The sequence below is a fragment of the Urocampus carinirostris genome, chromosome 8, assembly GCF_059441175.1.
Source record: "Urocampus carinirostris isolate Australia breed hairy pipefish chromosome 8, RoL_Ucar_1.0, whole genome shotgun sequence".
In the NCBI taxonomy this organism is placed as follows: Eukaryota; Metazoa; Chordata; class Actinopteri; order Syngnathiformes; family Syngnathidae; genus Urocampus; species Urocampus carinirostris.
In genome coordinates this window covers 7,244,347-7,258,992 of record NC_142356.1, presented here as the reverse complement: position 1 = coordinate 7,258,992, position 14,646 = coordinate 7,244,347, and the positions used below count along the sequence as shown (strand labels likewise).

Below are 14,646 nucleotides of genomic sequence, written 5' to 3'. Positions count from 1 at the left end.
AAAAAAATTATGATTTATTCTCTCCTCCATCTTTGCTGAGTAACATCCGACCTTTCCAGTGAAAGGACATTCCTTCCGGTCATGTGCACAAACACACGCGTTTACACGAAAACACGCAAACAAACTCACGTTTTAATTCACAATTAATGCACAAACATGTGCAAATGATATGCTTGGACTTCTACTTTGGCCTTCCAAGGGGAGTCTCTTTCTATTTAATGGATATAGAGATATAGAGATATAGAGATATAGAGAGATAGATAGATAGATAGATAGATAGATAGATAGATAGATAGATAGATAGATAGATAGATAGATAGATAGATAGATAGATAGATAGATAGATAGATAGATAGATAGATAGATAGATAGATAGATAGATAGATAGATAGATAGATAGATAGATAGATAGATAGATAGATAGATAGATAGATAGATAGATAGATAGATAGATAGATAGATAGATAGATAGATAGATAGAGAAAATAATCCGCTGAGAAAGACATTGAGAATAATTGAAGGTGTGTGACAGACAGAATGAAAGAAAGAGAGAGAGAGCAAGAAAGAGAGAGAGAGAAAAAGAGAAAGAGAAAAAAAAAAAGAGAGAGAGAGAGAGAGAGAGAGAGAGAGAGAGAGATTGAGAGAGAAAATAATCGGCTGAGAAAGACATTGAGAATAATTGAAGGTGTGTGACAGACAAAATGAAAGAAAGAGAGAAAGAGCAAGAAAGGGAGAGAGAGAGAGAGAGAGAGAAAGAGAAAAAAAGAGAGAGAGAGAGAGAGAGAGAGAGAAAATAATCGGCTGAGAAAGACATTGAGAATAATTGAAGGTGTGTGACAGACAAAATGAAAGAAAGAGAGAGAGAGAGAGAAAGAGAAAAAGAGAGAGAGAGAGAGAAAGAGAAAGAGAGAGAGAGAGAGAGAGAGAGAGAGAGAGAGAGCGAGAGAGAGAGAGAGAAAATAATCGGCTGAGAAAGACATTGAGAATAATTGAAGGTGTGTGACAAAGAGAAAGAAAAAGAGAGATAAAGAAATAAGAGAAAGAGGGAGGGAAAGAAGAGAGGGGGCGGGACAAAGAAAGAAAGATGAAGAGAGCGTGAGAAACAAAAGAGATAAAAAGTCGTGAGAGAGGGGAAAAAGAGAGGGAGAGGAAGAGAGGAATCCAAAGAGAAATAGAAAGACGGATGGAGAGAAAAGAAAGCGCGAAGGGTAGGAAGAGAGAAAGAGAAAAGAGAGAAAAGGAAAAAAGTAATTAGAGCCAAATAGGTTAAAAAGACACAGAGAGAAAGAAACAAAGAGCAACAAAGGAAGAGAAAAAGAGAGACACGGAGAGTGAAAGAGACAGAGAGTGGGAGAAAAGGGGTGGAAGAGAGAGAGAGAGAAATAAATACAAGTACAATGTCTTTATTCGAGGCACCTGGCTTTGGCAACATCAAGTGGACATATTTCAACCTGCAGCTTGTTTTTCTCTTGCGCTTCTCTGAGTGTTGTCTCGCAGGCCGGATTCAATCCCTCAGCGGGCCTGATCTGGCCCGCGGGCCGCCTGCTTGACACCTATGATTTCCATCCTTCCACAAAACAAAAAAACGCCTCTGGCCAGCTGTTCTGATTCACTGCAGCATGTCTCTCTGTGTAACCCAGCAAGCCATTTTTTCTCTTTTTTTTCTCTCGTCTAATCGTCTTTTATGTTGCCTTGTATCGCTTTGAACATATTTCCTGGTCTAAGTGAGCCCGTCGGGGGCCATTTGTGTACCTTTTCTACTCGGCGCCCTTCTGTTTGTGTTGTTTTTTTTGCACATGTCGCCGTTGCTCTCCCATTAGATGTAATTGTACGTGACAGTTTTGGATCAGACTACTCCAGGCGGCGCTCTTTACGAACAGGCACGAAAGCAATTTGGGCTCGGCCGCTGACTACAATCTAGATGTGGATCTTTATTGATTTTTAACAGGTTATTTTTTCCTAAAAATAGCATGTACCACCTGATTATAAGCCGCACCCACCACATTTTAAGAGGAAACCCGTTTTTTTGTACACACACACACACAAGCCGCACCTGTATATAAGCCGCACGAGCCCACATTTAAACATGTAACACAAACACAAAATTAACCCAAACCTGACCCTAAGTCCCGCGATTGAAACTAAATGTCCTTCTATAAAGTCCACAGTCCAAAAAATCACAGCCGGCAAATTGAACGGAAAATGATACCGGTACTTAAGGTTTGATGCAGACCTGCAGAGTCCGGGTCCCGTTGAAAGTAATCCAAGGAAAAAAGTGTATATTTCCAAAGGTAAGGGTGGAAAAAATATATCAGATGAACACATTTACTCACGCAACTCCTTTTTCTTTAACCAACTTTTTACACCCTCTACTTTCCTTGTCTGTCCCTCACCTTTAGCGGTCCCCACTTAAACTCGGCACCCCGCGTTTGTTCCGCCCCTCCTTTTTCGTTCACCCGTGCAAAACTTATCAGAATAAGTGTCTAAAATAAATACAAATAAATAGATTTCAAAAATATACAGTTGTAAATACATATTATAAATGGGTTACACATATTTACAAAGAAAGACGGTACATCAAGAGAGTTTTCAAAGCTTAATAATAATAAAGAAACTAAATATGAATAAAATGACTACATTTTGTGCAGGCTTGGGGAGTAACGGAATACATGGAACGGCAAAAATGATGTTGGCAAGCTGTTTGGATTTATTTTCATTTTGTTTCTGTCACATTTGATGTTCGTTTTGCCGGAGATCAAAGCCAGGAGAGAAAGCTTACCACGTGTTGTGAGTCATAATTGTACTCATATTTAGTTTCTTTTGTCTTTTATCAGCATATTTGGTATTGGAGTAATCCAAAAGTAATTGAAAGTAATCCAGTTAAAGTAAGCCTACACAACCCTGCATTTTATGTTCGTTTTGCCAGAGATCAAAGAGATCAAAGCCAGGAGAGAAAGCTTCCCACGTGTTGTGAGTCATCATTTGATTCATTTTTAATTTCTTTTGTCTTTTATTAGCATATTTGGTATTGGAGTCATCCAAAAGTAATTGAAAGTAATCCAGTTAAAGTAAGCCTACCCAACCCTGCATTTTATGTTCGTTTTGCCGGAGATCAAAGCCAGGAGAGAAAGCTTACCACGTGTTGTGAGTCATCATTTGATTCATTTTTAATTTATTTTGTCTTTTATTAGCATATTTGGTATTGGAGTAATCCAAAGATAACTGAAAGTAATCAAGTTAAAGTAACCCTACCCAACCCTGCATTTTATGTTAGTTTTGCCGGAGATCAAAGAGATCAAAGCCAGGAGAGAAAGCTTACCACGTGTTGTGAGTCATCATTTTATTCACATTTAGTTTCTTCTGTCTTTTATTAGCATATTTGGTATTGGAGTAATCCAAAACTAATTGAAAGTAATCCAGTTAAAGTAACCCTACCCAACCCTGCATGTTATGTTAGTTTTGCCGGTGATCAAAGAGATCAAAGCCAGGAGAGAAAGCTTACCACGTGTTGTGAGTCATCATTTTATTCATATTTAGTTTCTTTTGTCTTTTATTAGCATATTTGTATTGGAGTAATCCAAAAGTCATTGAAAGTAATCCAGGTAAAGTAACCCTACCCAACCCTGCATTTTATCTTAGTTTTGCCGGAGATCAAAGAGATCAAAGCCAGGAGAGAAAGCTTACCACGTGTTGCGAGTCATCATTTGATTCATATTTAGTTTCTTTTGTTTTTTATTAGCATATTTGGTATTGGAGTAATCCAAAAGTAATTGAAAGTAATCCAGTTAAAGTAACCATACCCAACCCTGCATGTTATGTTAGTTTTGCCGGTGATCAAAGAGATCAAAGCCAGGAGAGAAAGCTTACCACGTGTTGTGAGTCATCATTTTATTCATATTTAGTTTCTTTTGTCTTTTATTAGCATATTTGGTATTGGAGTAATCCAAAAGTAATTGAAAGTAATCCAGTTAAAGTAACCCTACCCTACCTCCCTCTTTTTATTTATTTTTTGACCTGACGTGGAAATCGCTGAGGTGCGAATTCACATTAGTGCAACGGTCCTCAGCCAGGAGACACCGATCGCAACAATTCTTATTCAGGTCAGGCTAAACAGAGCGAGAACTTTGTCTGCATCTGTGTGGAAAAGGCGGGGAAATCTTACCCTGTTTTTACAGATTATTTTACTCTTTTACTCCTCGATTTTCTTTTGTTGAGATATAAAACATTACTTGAAAATATTATTTTTGCTCATATTTGCACTATGTTGGCCTGGAGAGGAGTGGGCGCCACCAGGCTGTACTTGCCCAAGACACACCACCGATGTTCCCTGTAATTTTCCTTACGGGTCTGAGCGTTCACACAAAGTCGGTGAGTAGCGCTTGAAACAACAGTGAGCAACCATAATCCCAAGTGTGGCAAGATAATTCATTATCAAACATGTCCAAAACACAAGATATCCATTTCTTTTTATTTCCTGATATATTTTGTCGCATAATATTAACATTTTTGGGGGCTTATTGAGTCGGTTGTAAGATACAGAACTGTTCTTAATCACATTTTTTAGTGGAAGTACAATGTTGGCAAGAAGATTCACTTGATAGAATTGGAAATGATTTGAATGCAACACAAACTTTTTCTTCTTTTTTCCGTGTTTTTCTTTCTACTTTTTTTTTTAGTCCTTTAAAAAAAAGTCTCATCGTGTTTATTTTTTCCGAGCTGTTACTTTTTTCTTTATGTTCTCTATTTACTTTTTTCCCATATTTCTTTTCTTTTTTCTGGCTTTTTTCTAAATATTTCCTTCTTTTTTTCTCTTCCTTTTGTTTCTTTTTTTCTCAGCTTTTTACTACTTTTTCATTCTGGTATTTTTTCTTTTTTGTTCTATTCCCCCTTTTTTTAAGTCATTTTGTGCATAATTTTACATAATATTTGGTCATGTTGGGATTAAAGAAGCAAAAACCCGAAGAGCCGTTAAGGATCGAAAGAGCCAGTTCCTTTTAGTGAGCCGAGCCGAAGAAGCCGCTTCTCGACAAACTCTACTAACTTTACTCAACTTCATTCTCCTTCGACTCGACGTCAAAATACCGCATTTAGGACACAACGTCAGGGGAACCCATGTATTTTTACCTTCGTGCACTGTAACTTTGACTTAAGTCGCTTCTTAATTAGTCATTTTGAGCCCTGATTTTTGTGCGCTGGCTCGATTTTCTTGAGCGCTGAGAATGTGCGAGCAGTGCGCGATTGCGCACGCGCGCAGCTTAGAGGAAACACTGCCCACCACAGGAAATGGTGCCCCTACCACCCGAGGAATAAAGGGATGGCAAATATATATATATATATATATATATATATATATATATATATATATATAATGTGTATATCAATAGCGGGCGTGAAGCACAGTTCTGAGGTCATGGGTTCAAATCCAGCGACCAGCCTTCTTGAGTGGAGTTTGCATGTTCTCCCCGTGCTTGCGTTCCTCCCACATTCCAAAAACAAATTAATTGGCTGGTCTGGATTGTCCCTAGGTGTGAATGAGCGAGTGAATTGTCTGCGTGCAGTTCAGGGTGTCCCCTGCCCACTGTCCGCAGATAGCTGGGATGTGCTCCAGCACCCCCGCCACCCTACTGAGGATAAGCGGTGCAGCTAATGGATATCAAAAGCGGGATGAAAAAAATAAATAAAATAAAATAGCGACCAGAAGATGAAGGTGCTGTATTTGAAACGGATTTAGGGAATCAGCTATCCGTTGGATGTAGGGGAGCAAACCCCTACCCAAAACAGCAGACGGGTGAGGCATAGGTGCCGCTAGGCTAATCTTGCCCAAGACACACCACAGGAAATAGTGCTCCTACGACCCTACTGCTTAAGGGGTCCAACCATGTATATATTTATTAATTAATTAATTTGTTTTTTTTTGGGGGGGGCATGTATGCTCAAAGCATTGAGGACAAAATATAAGAATAAATAAATTAAATTAAAATAAAAGTAGTTTTTATCTAAAAATATATATATTTTTGGCCAATATTTTACTGTTTTTTTTTCCAGAAAATTGAATTAGATGTTTTTGTGTGTGGGGCTGACAGTATTGTGGAAAAAGAGTAAAATAATTTGAAAAAGAAACTTAAAACCGAAGATAATTATCCGAAATGCAACAAGAACGTTTAACTTGGAAATACTATGTTTGCATTTTCGATCGATGAAAAATATTTAAACGATTAAAAAAACGTACTTCAAATGAACTGCTAACATAAGATTAGTTTTGCTCGTATTTTTTATTGGGCACAAAAAGAGGCCGAAAGCCGGGACGGGAGAGTAGACGTGGTCAGGATCAAAAACGGGTCGAAGCCGGGGGATAGACGGGAGCAAAAAACGGGACAGGTGGGAGTCAGGCTTGAAAAGGCTTGCCTAGTGTTCGCTAAGGTTCGCAGACGGACTGACAAAGGGGGACAGACAGGACTGGGTACAAGTACTGATTGGGAGCCAATCAGAGCCCGCAGCAGTTGAGTCACATCAATCATCATGACAACGGATCTTATTCGCTTACACTTGAGTTTTAATTTTCTCGATTATGATTGATGTACCCAAAAATTATTTTTCGTAAAATATCTTTCAGATTTTGTAATCTCTCTATAGTCACTTTTAGTAAAATAATGAAAATATTATTTCAATCAGAAAAATGATCTGCCATAGTGTCATAGCAGAAACCCTTGAGTCTAAAAAAATTAAAAGATATAAATGTGAAATATGTTGGAAAAATTGAGATAAAATAATGTCAAATTACATATAAAAAAACTATATATTTTTATGGCTAAGCTAATTTTTTGTTTGTTTTAAATATAGTTCAATAATAAAGTAGAAGACACACAGGGTTGGGTAGGGTTACTTTGACTGGATTACTTTCAATGACTTTTGGATTACTCCAATACCAAATATGCTAATAAAAGACAAAAGAAACTAAATATGAATCAAATGATGACTCACAACGTGTGGTAAGCTTTCTCTCCTGGCTTTGATCTCTTTGATCTCCGGCAAAACTAACATAAAATGCAGGGTTGAGTAGGGTTACTTTAACGTGATTACTTTCAATGACTTTTAGATTACTCCAATAGCAAATATGCTAATAAAAGACAAAAGAAACTAAATATAAATCAAATGATGACTCACAACACGTGGTAAGCTTTCTCTCCTGGCTTTGAATTTGATCTCCGGCAAAACTAACATAAAATACAGGATTGGGTAGGGTTACTTTAACTGGATTACTTTCAATTACTTTTGGATGACTCCAATACCAAATATGCTGATAAAAGACAAAAGAAACTAAATATGAATACAATTATGACTCACAACACGTGGTAAGCTTTCTCTCCTGGCTTTGATCTCCGGCAAAACTACCATTTAATGCAGGGTTGGGTAGGGTTACTTTAACTTGATTACTTTCAATTACTTTTGGATTACTCCAATACCAAATATGTTAATAAAAGACAAAAGAAACTAAATATGAATAGAATTATGACTCACAACACGTGGTAAGCTTTCTCTCCTGGCTTTGATCTCCTTGATCTCCGGCAAAACTAACATAAAATGCAGGGTTGGGTAGGGTTACTTTAACGTGATTACTTTCAATGACTTTTAGATTACTCCAATAGCAAATATGCTAATAAAAGACAAAAGAAACTAAATATAAATCAAATGATGACTCACAACACGTGGTAAGCTTTCTCTCCTGGCTTTGATCTCTTTGATCTCTGGCAAAACGAACATAAAATGCGACAGAAACAAAATGAAAATCAATCCAAACAGCTTGCCAACATCATTTTTGCCGTTCCATGTATTCCGTTACTCCCCAAGCCTTTATTATTATTATTATCATTTTATTCATATTTAGTTTCTTTTGTCTTTTATGAGCATATTTGGTATCGGAGTAATCCAAAAGTAATTGAAAGTAATCCATTTCAAGTAACCCTACCCAACCCTGAAGACACATTTCCAGAAACTCAGACGACCTTTTCAAAATAAAAACAAAGTGCACTACCTCACAACCACCAGTAGAGTCGCTGTTTAGTCGTGTTTACCGGTGTGACTTTACTAACGATCTCTGTTGTGTTTTAAAACCAGATTTCTGCTCGTGAACTTTCTTTTTAGGGCATCAGCAATTTGTGGAGGACAAGCGGATGCACTCGGCGGACATTCTTGCAGCAAACTGCGTCATTACGGAGTGCACGCCGCGCTCTGCGTGCATGTCTCGAGGCCTCGGCCTTAATCTGGTGGCTGAGGGTGACGCATAGGTGACCTGGTGCATCAGGTCGCTCGCTCACACGCATATACACGCTTATATACACGTATATATACACACACACGTGCATATACAGTGTTTATTTTACCTCATAAAAGTGATGGGTCCCAGGGACTCGCATGCTCAAAAATCTATGGGTCCCAAACAGAGATCTATGGCTCCCCAAAATTTAGTGTTATCGAGGTTGAAATTGTAAATCGGCGACAAATATATAAGTCTATATATTCATTCAGTTTTAATCAACACAGTTTATTGGTAATACAAATCAGTTATCACTTCAGATTTTTCAGTTCACAATATTGTACACTATACAAAATAATATTGCTGAAATATTTATATATTCTTGCAGTTTTAATCATCGCAGTTCATTGGTAATACAGCGCAGTTATCACTTCAAATTTTTCAGTTCATATATTCTTTGTGGTTTGCTGTCCCGCCATAGTTGTAATGCCTTCTCAAGGTCCAATCCATTATCATCCTCCTCATAGCGTCACCAGGAATATAATTGAGTCCATTTTGGCAGAAAAGTCCTTTTCTTGCGAGGAGTATTCTTTTGTTTATTTTCTTTCGTCGAATCGTTCGCTTCAACACACGTGTTTTCCTTGCCTTCGCGGTCTCCTGAAGAATTTCTCCACCGTTTTTTCATGCCGGAATTATTGCTGTTGTTATCACTTTCTGTATTATGTTTAGACTTATTACCGATACTGAAGAAATGACCAATTTTTTGTTGATTTGCATCTAATGCCAACTGTTTTTTCGGAGGCATACTTCTTTCACTCGACAAACGCCACAACAATGACGTCATCTCGAAGCAACGAGATCTCGTTTGCCGAGATCGGCGCGAGACCAAAACAACAATGGCAGATCTGCCTGACAAAAAATTTGGAGTGTGGTAAATCTTTGTTAAAAAAAACAATCGGGTAATAATGACAATTTGGTGTCAAAAAAGTTGCGTCCCGGGGACGCACGTTGATTTGACCCAATGCGTCCCCAGCAAAAATGATGCGTCCAGGACGCAGGCAAACGAGAACACTGCATATACACAGTATGCACACGTATATTACACACGTTTCAAGGTCGAGCACGATACCTCGGGGGCGATGTAGTCCGGGGTGCCGCAGAAGGTGCGCGTTGTGACTCCGTCCGCCATGTTCTCTTTGCACATGCCGAAATCGGCGATCTTGATGTGGCCTTCGCTGTCCAGCATCACGTTGTCCAATTTCAGATCTCTGGAGACAATTATATAAAAACAAAAAATTAAATACCGGAATAGTTGTCGTTTAAGGTTGTTTTTTTTTGTTGGATTTATTTTTGATAAAAATAATCAGATAAAAAACACCAAAATTAGGATTACATTAATGGTGGGGTGCATAGTTTGAAACGAAATATTTTCGTTTTTAAGGATGTGTGAACAATGCCTGACTGAGTTCAAAGAGCCTTTATCTAGTTTTTTCCTACCGCTCCTATGTGCTTTTATCTTGATTTTACCCTCAGTGTGCATTACGCTGGCGGAAAGGGGGCAAGAGGGATGGTAAGGAGGAGAGTGATTTCACGCGCATGGTCACAGTTATCTTTTATTCTTGGATGAAAACGGTGAAAGTAAGAAAAGGACTGTTTCAAATACAGTACAAATTCCAACACAAACCCACAAAAAGATTAAAAAGGAAGGGATCTAAGAATTTCACATACGTGCATATGCAACACAAGGAGCTTGACAGAGGCTGCAATGATGATTTCAGCCAGAGGATGGTGTGAGTGAGTAGAATATTTTGAAGTTACGGATATCACTTTTAGGGAAATATGGCCTGATCCAATGGCAAATAATTTAAAGGTTTATTTGGAAAAAATGAAAAAGAAAATCTGGGGAGCAAGACAAAATTTTGAAAATAATTACTGAAAATTGTTAGTTTTTTGGGGAAATAAATCAGTTCTCTGAGGAAACAAACAAAAATAATAAAAATCAAAATCAAATAAATGTACAGAAAAAGATTAGTCTATAAATTAGAGATTTTTTTTTACCTTGCAACAAAAATATTTTATTTTTTTAAAATAATAAATTATTTGAATCGGGGGATTATCTATATTTTAAATGGTTGGAGATAATATTTTAAAATATAAAGATTATCATTATTATTTTTACTATTATTCGTTTTCAAAATGAAAGAAAAAAATGACCCAAACAGAATATGGTCTAGTCTTATTTATTTTAAAAACTAAACATCTCTCTGAAGAGAAAAATTTAACATTAGTTAGCTGAATAGTTTTGCAAGAAAACAAATAAATAATAATAAAAAAATCACATTGTTTTTTTTCAGTAAATTAAGAAAAATAATACATAAAAAAGAAACATTTATTGATATTCACTGCCAAAGATATGTTTGTATTTTTTAATTTAATATACAGTAATACATAAAATATTATTGCAAAACGTAGGAAAATACATCAATTTTCAGTTACATAAATAACAGTTTGTTTATTACAGGATTACAACAATATTTTTAAAGAAAATATAATACATTTCAATACCAGGTCGGTCATTTGCAAAGAAAAATGAAATTAAAACCTGTAGATGATTCCTTTACGGTGAAGGAAGAAGAGACCAACAGCGATCTCTGCTGCATAGAACCTGCAATTACACCAAAAATGTTTTAAAATATGGAAAATATTTTGCAGAAATGGGAATGTTTTATTATTCAAGATATATTTTGATTTTCTTCTTACACTGCTTGCGGTTCCTTGAACTTTCCCACTTGTTGAATGTGGTACATGAGATCTCCTCCGTTCACGTACTCCATCACGAAGTAAAGACGATCCTGTGCAGAAATTAGTCGTATGAAAATACTTAAATATGTATAAAAGAAAAACAATGTCTGAGTACAATGTGATTGTTCGGATTGCAAATAATTTTAAGTAAAAGCTTTTACACAAAATAAATGTTAAAATAAGAAAAATGAAATATATGATTTAAATAATTACATAATAATTAATGTGTCTCTTAAATAAATGGTCTCATTAGTTAAAAATCCAATAAATATTTGGAAATTATTCTTTATTTTTTTTCTTTCCAATAAATATTCAAATAAATTGTTTAAAAAAGAAAAAATACCAATTAAAATGGTTTAAAAAAAAAATCATCATTTAAAAAAAAAATAAACAATTTTTAAAATTACATAAATTACATTTAAATGATTGAAGTATTATTTAAATAATTTGGGTTTTTTTTTTTCTACTAAAGAATAATTCTTTAAACAAATCGTTACACAAGAAAAATATATTTTATAAGGAGTAATTTTATTTGAAAATTTTTAAACATATCAAAAAGTTATAAGTAATATTTTTAATTATATTTTATAAATTCCCTTTTTAAATTATTTTATAAACAAACAATTACCTGCACTATAAAACAATTTAGCTTATTTTGAAGTATTTTTATTTTACCATAAAAATAAGAAAAATATTTTTAGACTAAGCAAAACAATCGAAAAAATAAATATTTTTCGGAGGGCAGTTTAATTTTTATATATTCAATTTATATTATTTATTCATTTTAAAATTAACATTCGTATTCATATCTATATCTACTTAAAATACCTTGAAAATTATTTAACCAGTCATGTACCAGCTCAGTAGCCTAGATGGTAAGGCGCCCGCTTTGAGACTGGGAGGTTCGGGTTCGCGCCCCGGCCGAGTCATTCCTAAGACTTAAAAAGTGGTCGGCGGCGCCCTCTCTTGGCTGCGGCTGCATCGGGTCAGATGCAATCGACATTTCGTTCTGTGTACATTGTTACACAGAATGACAATACAAGGAAATTATTATTATTATTATTATTATTATTATGTAACTTAAATTAGTTTAAAATAATTAAGTAACTATTACTTTTCTTGTTTTACTGAAGATAGATACTTAAAATAAAAATACTATTTAAAATTGGCAAAAATAATACTACAATTATAACATATTTATTATTCCTTTAAAAGCCCCAGTGTGTCATATTTGACCACTAGATGGCACTGTTTTGGTAACGAAAACCAGTGCCAAGATTAGAGCGTAGCAGCAGGATTCCGAATAAACATGGCGGTAACCACAAGGTAGGCATTCTACTATGTAAAAAAATACAATCGAATTATTATTCAATTATTTATTTTCAATTATTTATTATTCAAATATACAATTTATTTATGTATTTATTATTTAGTAATCAAACCTATATCCTTTTTTACTGAATATTCTTTTGTACCAGCTGGAGGCGCTAAATATTACACACTCTTGAAAGAAATTAGCAAAATGATTTCGGTAATTTTTTTAATGAATTAATTTCTAAAATAAGACGGCTACTGCAAAAATGGGCTAAATTATTACTAGAATTACACCGAAATATTACTTTTTTTTAGAGAACTGAGCAAACTGAGGTAAAGGCAATGACAAAACAAGAGACCCACCACCGTCTGGAAGCATGAGTGAAGTTGGGTGAGGAACGGAGGCTTCTCCTGCTGGGCGAGGACTCGTTTCTCCACCATGGTGCACTCCACATCGTCGTCCTGGATCACCACGTCCTTCTTCAAGATCTTGATAGCGAACAAATCTTCTGTCCTCTTCATTTCCGCCAGCAGAACCTGAAAATGAAAACTCCTTCAAATTTCAATATTATTGCTTGCACAGTGCTCCTCGGGATGTTTAAAGCTTGGGAAATCTTATTGTATCCGAATCCAGCTTTAAACTTCTCCACCACAGTTTCTCGGACCTGCCTGGTGTGTTCCTCGTTCTTCATGATGCTCTCTGCGCTTTAAACAGACCTCTGAGACCATCACAATGCAGGTGTATTTATACAGAGACTTGACTACACACAGGTGGATTTATCATCGGTAGTCATTTAGATCAACATTGAATCATACAGAGATCCTCACTGAAATTCTGGACAGAGTTTGCTGCACCGAAAGCAAAGGGGCTGAATCATTTTTCACACCCACTTTTTCGTTTTTTATTTGTTAAAAAAGTTGAAAATATTTAATAAAGTGTGTTCCACTTCATGATTGTGTCCCACTTATTGTGGATGAATGCTTCACAAGAAATTACTTTTATATACAGTGGGACCTCGCTACTTCGCAGTTCCACGTTCAAGGGTCTAAAAACTAATAGTAATAAAATAAAATAATAAAAAAATATATACAGTGGAACCTCGGTTTTCGAACGCCTCTCAGTTCGAACAAATCGGTTCTCCACCAAAAATTTCGAGAAATTCTTGCTTCGCTTTTCGTTCAAAAAAATCGGGGTTCGAACGCCGGTACGCTAGGGTGCGATGCTGAGCGGCGTACGGGTGTAGATTTCCCCCACCCCTCGTGAAGAACTGTTGTCACGGCAACGCGCACTCCTTCTCTGCTTTCGTTTTTCAAAAGCGGTGAAGGGAGTGTTTTAACTGCTAATTATGCCTCGGAAGAAGGTTGGTGCAAGCAGCAAAGTTGCCACAGGTGAAAAAAGAGGAGTAGTGCGTACGACTATTGCATTTAAGAAAAAAATAATAGCAAAGTATGAAGAAGGTGTGCGAGTTTCCCTTCTTTCAGGAATACAGCATGGCTTCTGTCGACCGGTAAGAAATCCTATTCATAATTCTTTTCTTTATCCTTTAACCGCTCACCACTTGTTGTGGAGACCCGGGTGCTAAATGACGTGTAAACGACCTGATTTTTTTATTTTTACTCGTTCATATTCGCGTAATCTTTCGTACGGAAGATGACGCTAACGCGAACGTACGATTAGCCTGGGTTAGCTTCGTGTTTACTTTCGTGGTAAACATTTAGGGTGTTGGAACGGTTTAAAACAATTTTACATTACTTTTAATGGGAAAAAACGACTTCGGTGATCGTACAAAGAAATGGAACGGATTATGGTCGAGAACCGAGGTTCCACTGTATATTTTTGAAGCATTTTTGAAGGGTCGTCGCTACTTGGCGGATTTTCACTTTTCGCGGGTGGTTTTGGTCCCCATTAACCGCGATAACCGAGGGATTACTGCATATTACAACCAACCTTTCCGAAGCTTCCTTTCCCGAGCACAGCCAAGAAGTTGAAGTCGCTAAGTTTGACCTGGTCCAAGCCACCGATGGTCAGCTGGTCAATTGTCCTTCCGTCCGTCTCGGTGGTGGCCTTCTTGCCTGGGCCCAGCTTGGCTTTCTGTACTCACAGAAGAGCACTGGGTCATTTAATCAATCCCGAATGAAGGGTTAAAAAGTAGGGATGCAATATAATTATCGAGCAGAAGGATATCCAAACATTGACGGACAAATAGGACATCACTGTTATCAGCCCAGTAGCAAAAAAAGGACCTGATACAAATAGCTTGATGCCACACTGTAAT

The 14,646-nt window shown here is 36.5% G+C and overlaps 1 protein-coding gene across 1 annotated transcript in view; it reads right to left on the bottom strand.

The window, feature by feature from the left end:
- Window positions 1-14,646, bottom strand: part of prkcaa (protein kinase C, alpha, a) — a 139,686-nt gene that overhangs the window by 28,858 nt on the left and 96,182 nt on the right. Inside the window, exons 9-13 of the mRNA XM_088341475.1 lie at window positions 14,319-14,462; window positions 12,734-12,907; window positions 11,015-11,106; window positions 10,857-10,919; window positions 9,384-9,522 (exon numbers count right to left, since the gene is read on the bottom strand). Coding sequence (XP_088197601.1) covers window positions 9,384-9,522; window positions 10,857-10,919; window positions 11,015-11,106; window positions 12,734-12,907; window positions 14,319-14,462 — 612 coding nt within the window. The remainder of the gene's footprint in view (window positions 1-9,383; window positions 9,523-10,856; window positions 10,920-11,014; window positions 11,107-12,733; window positions 12,908-14,318; window positions 14,463-14,646) is intronic.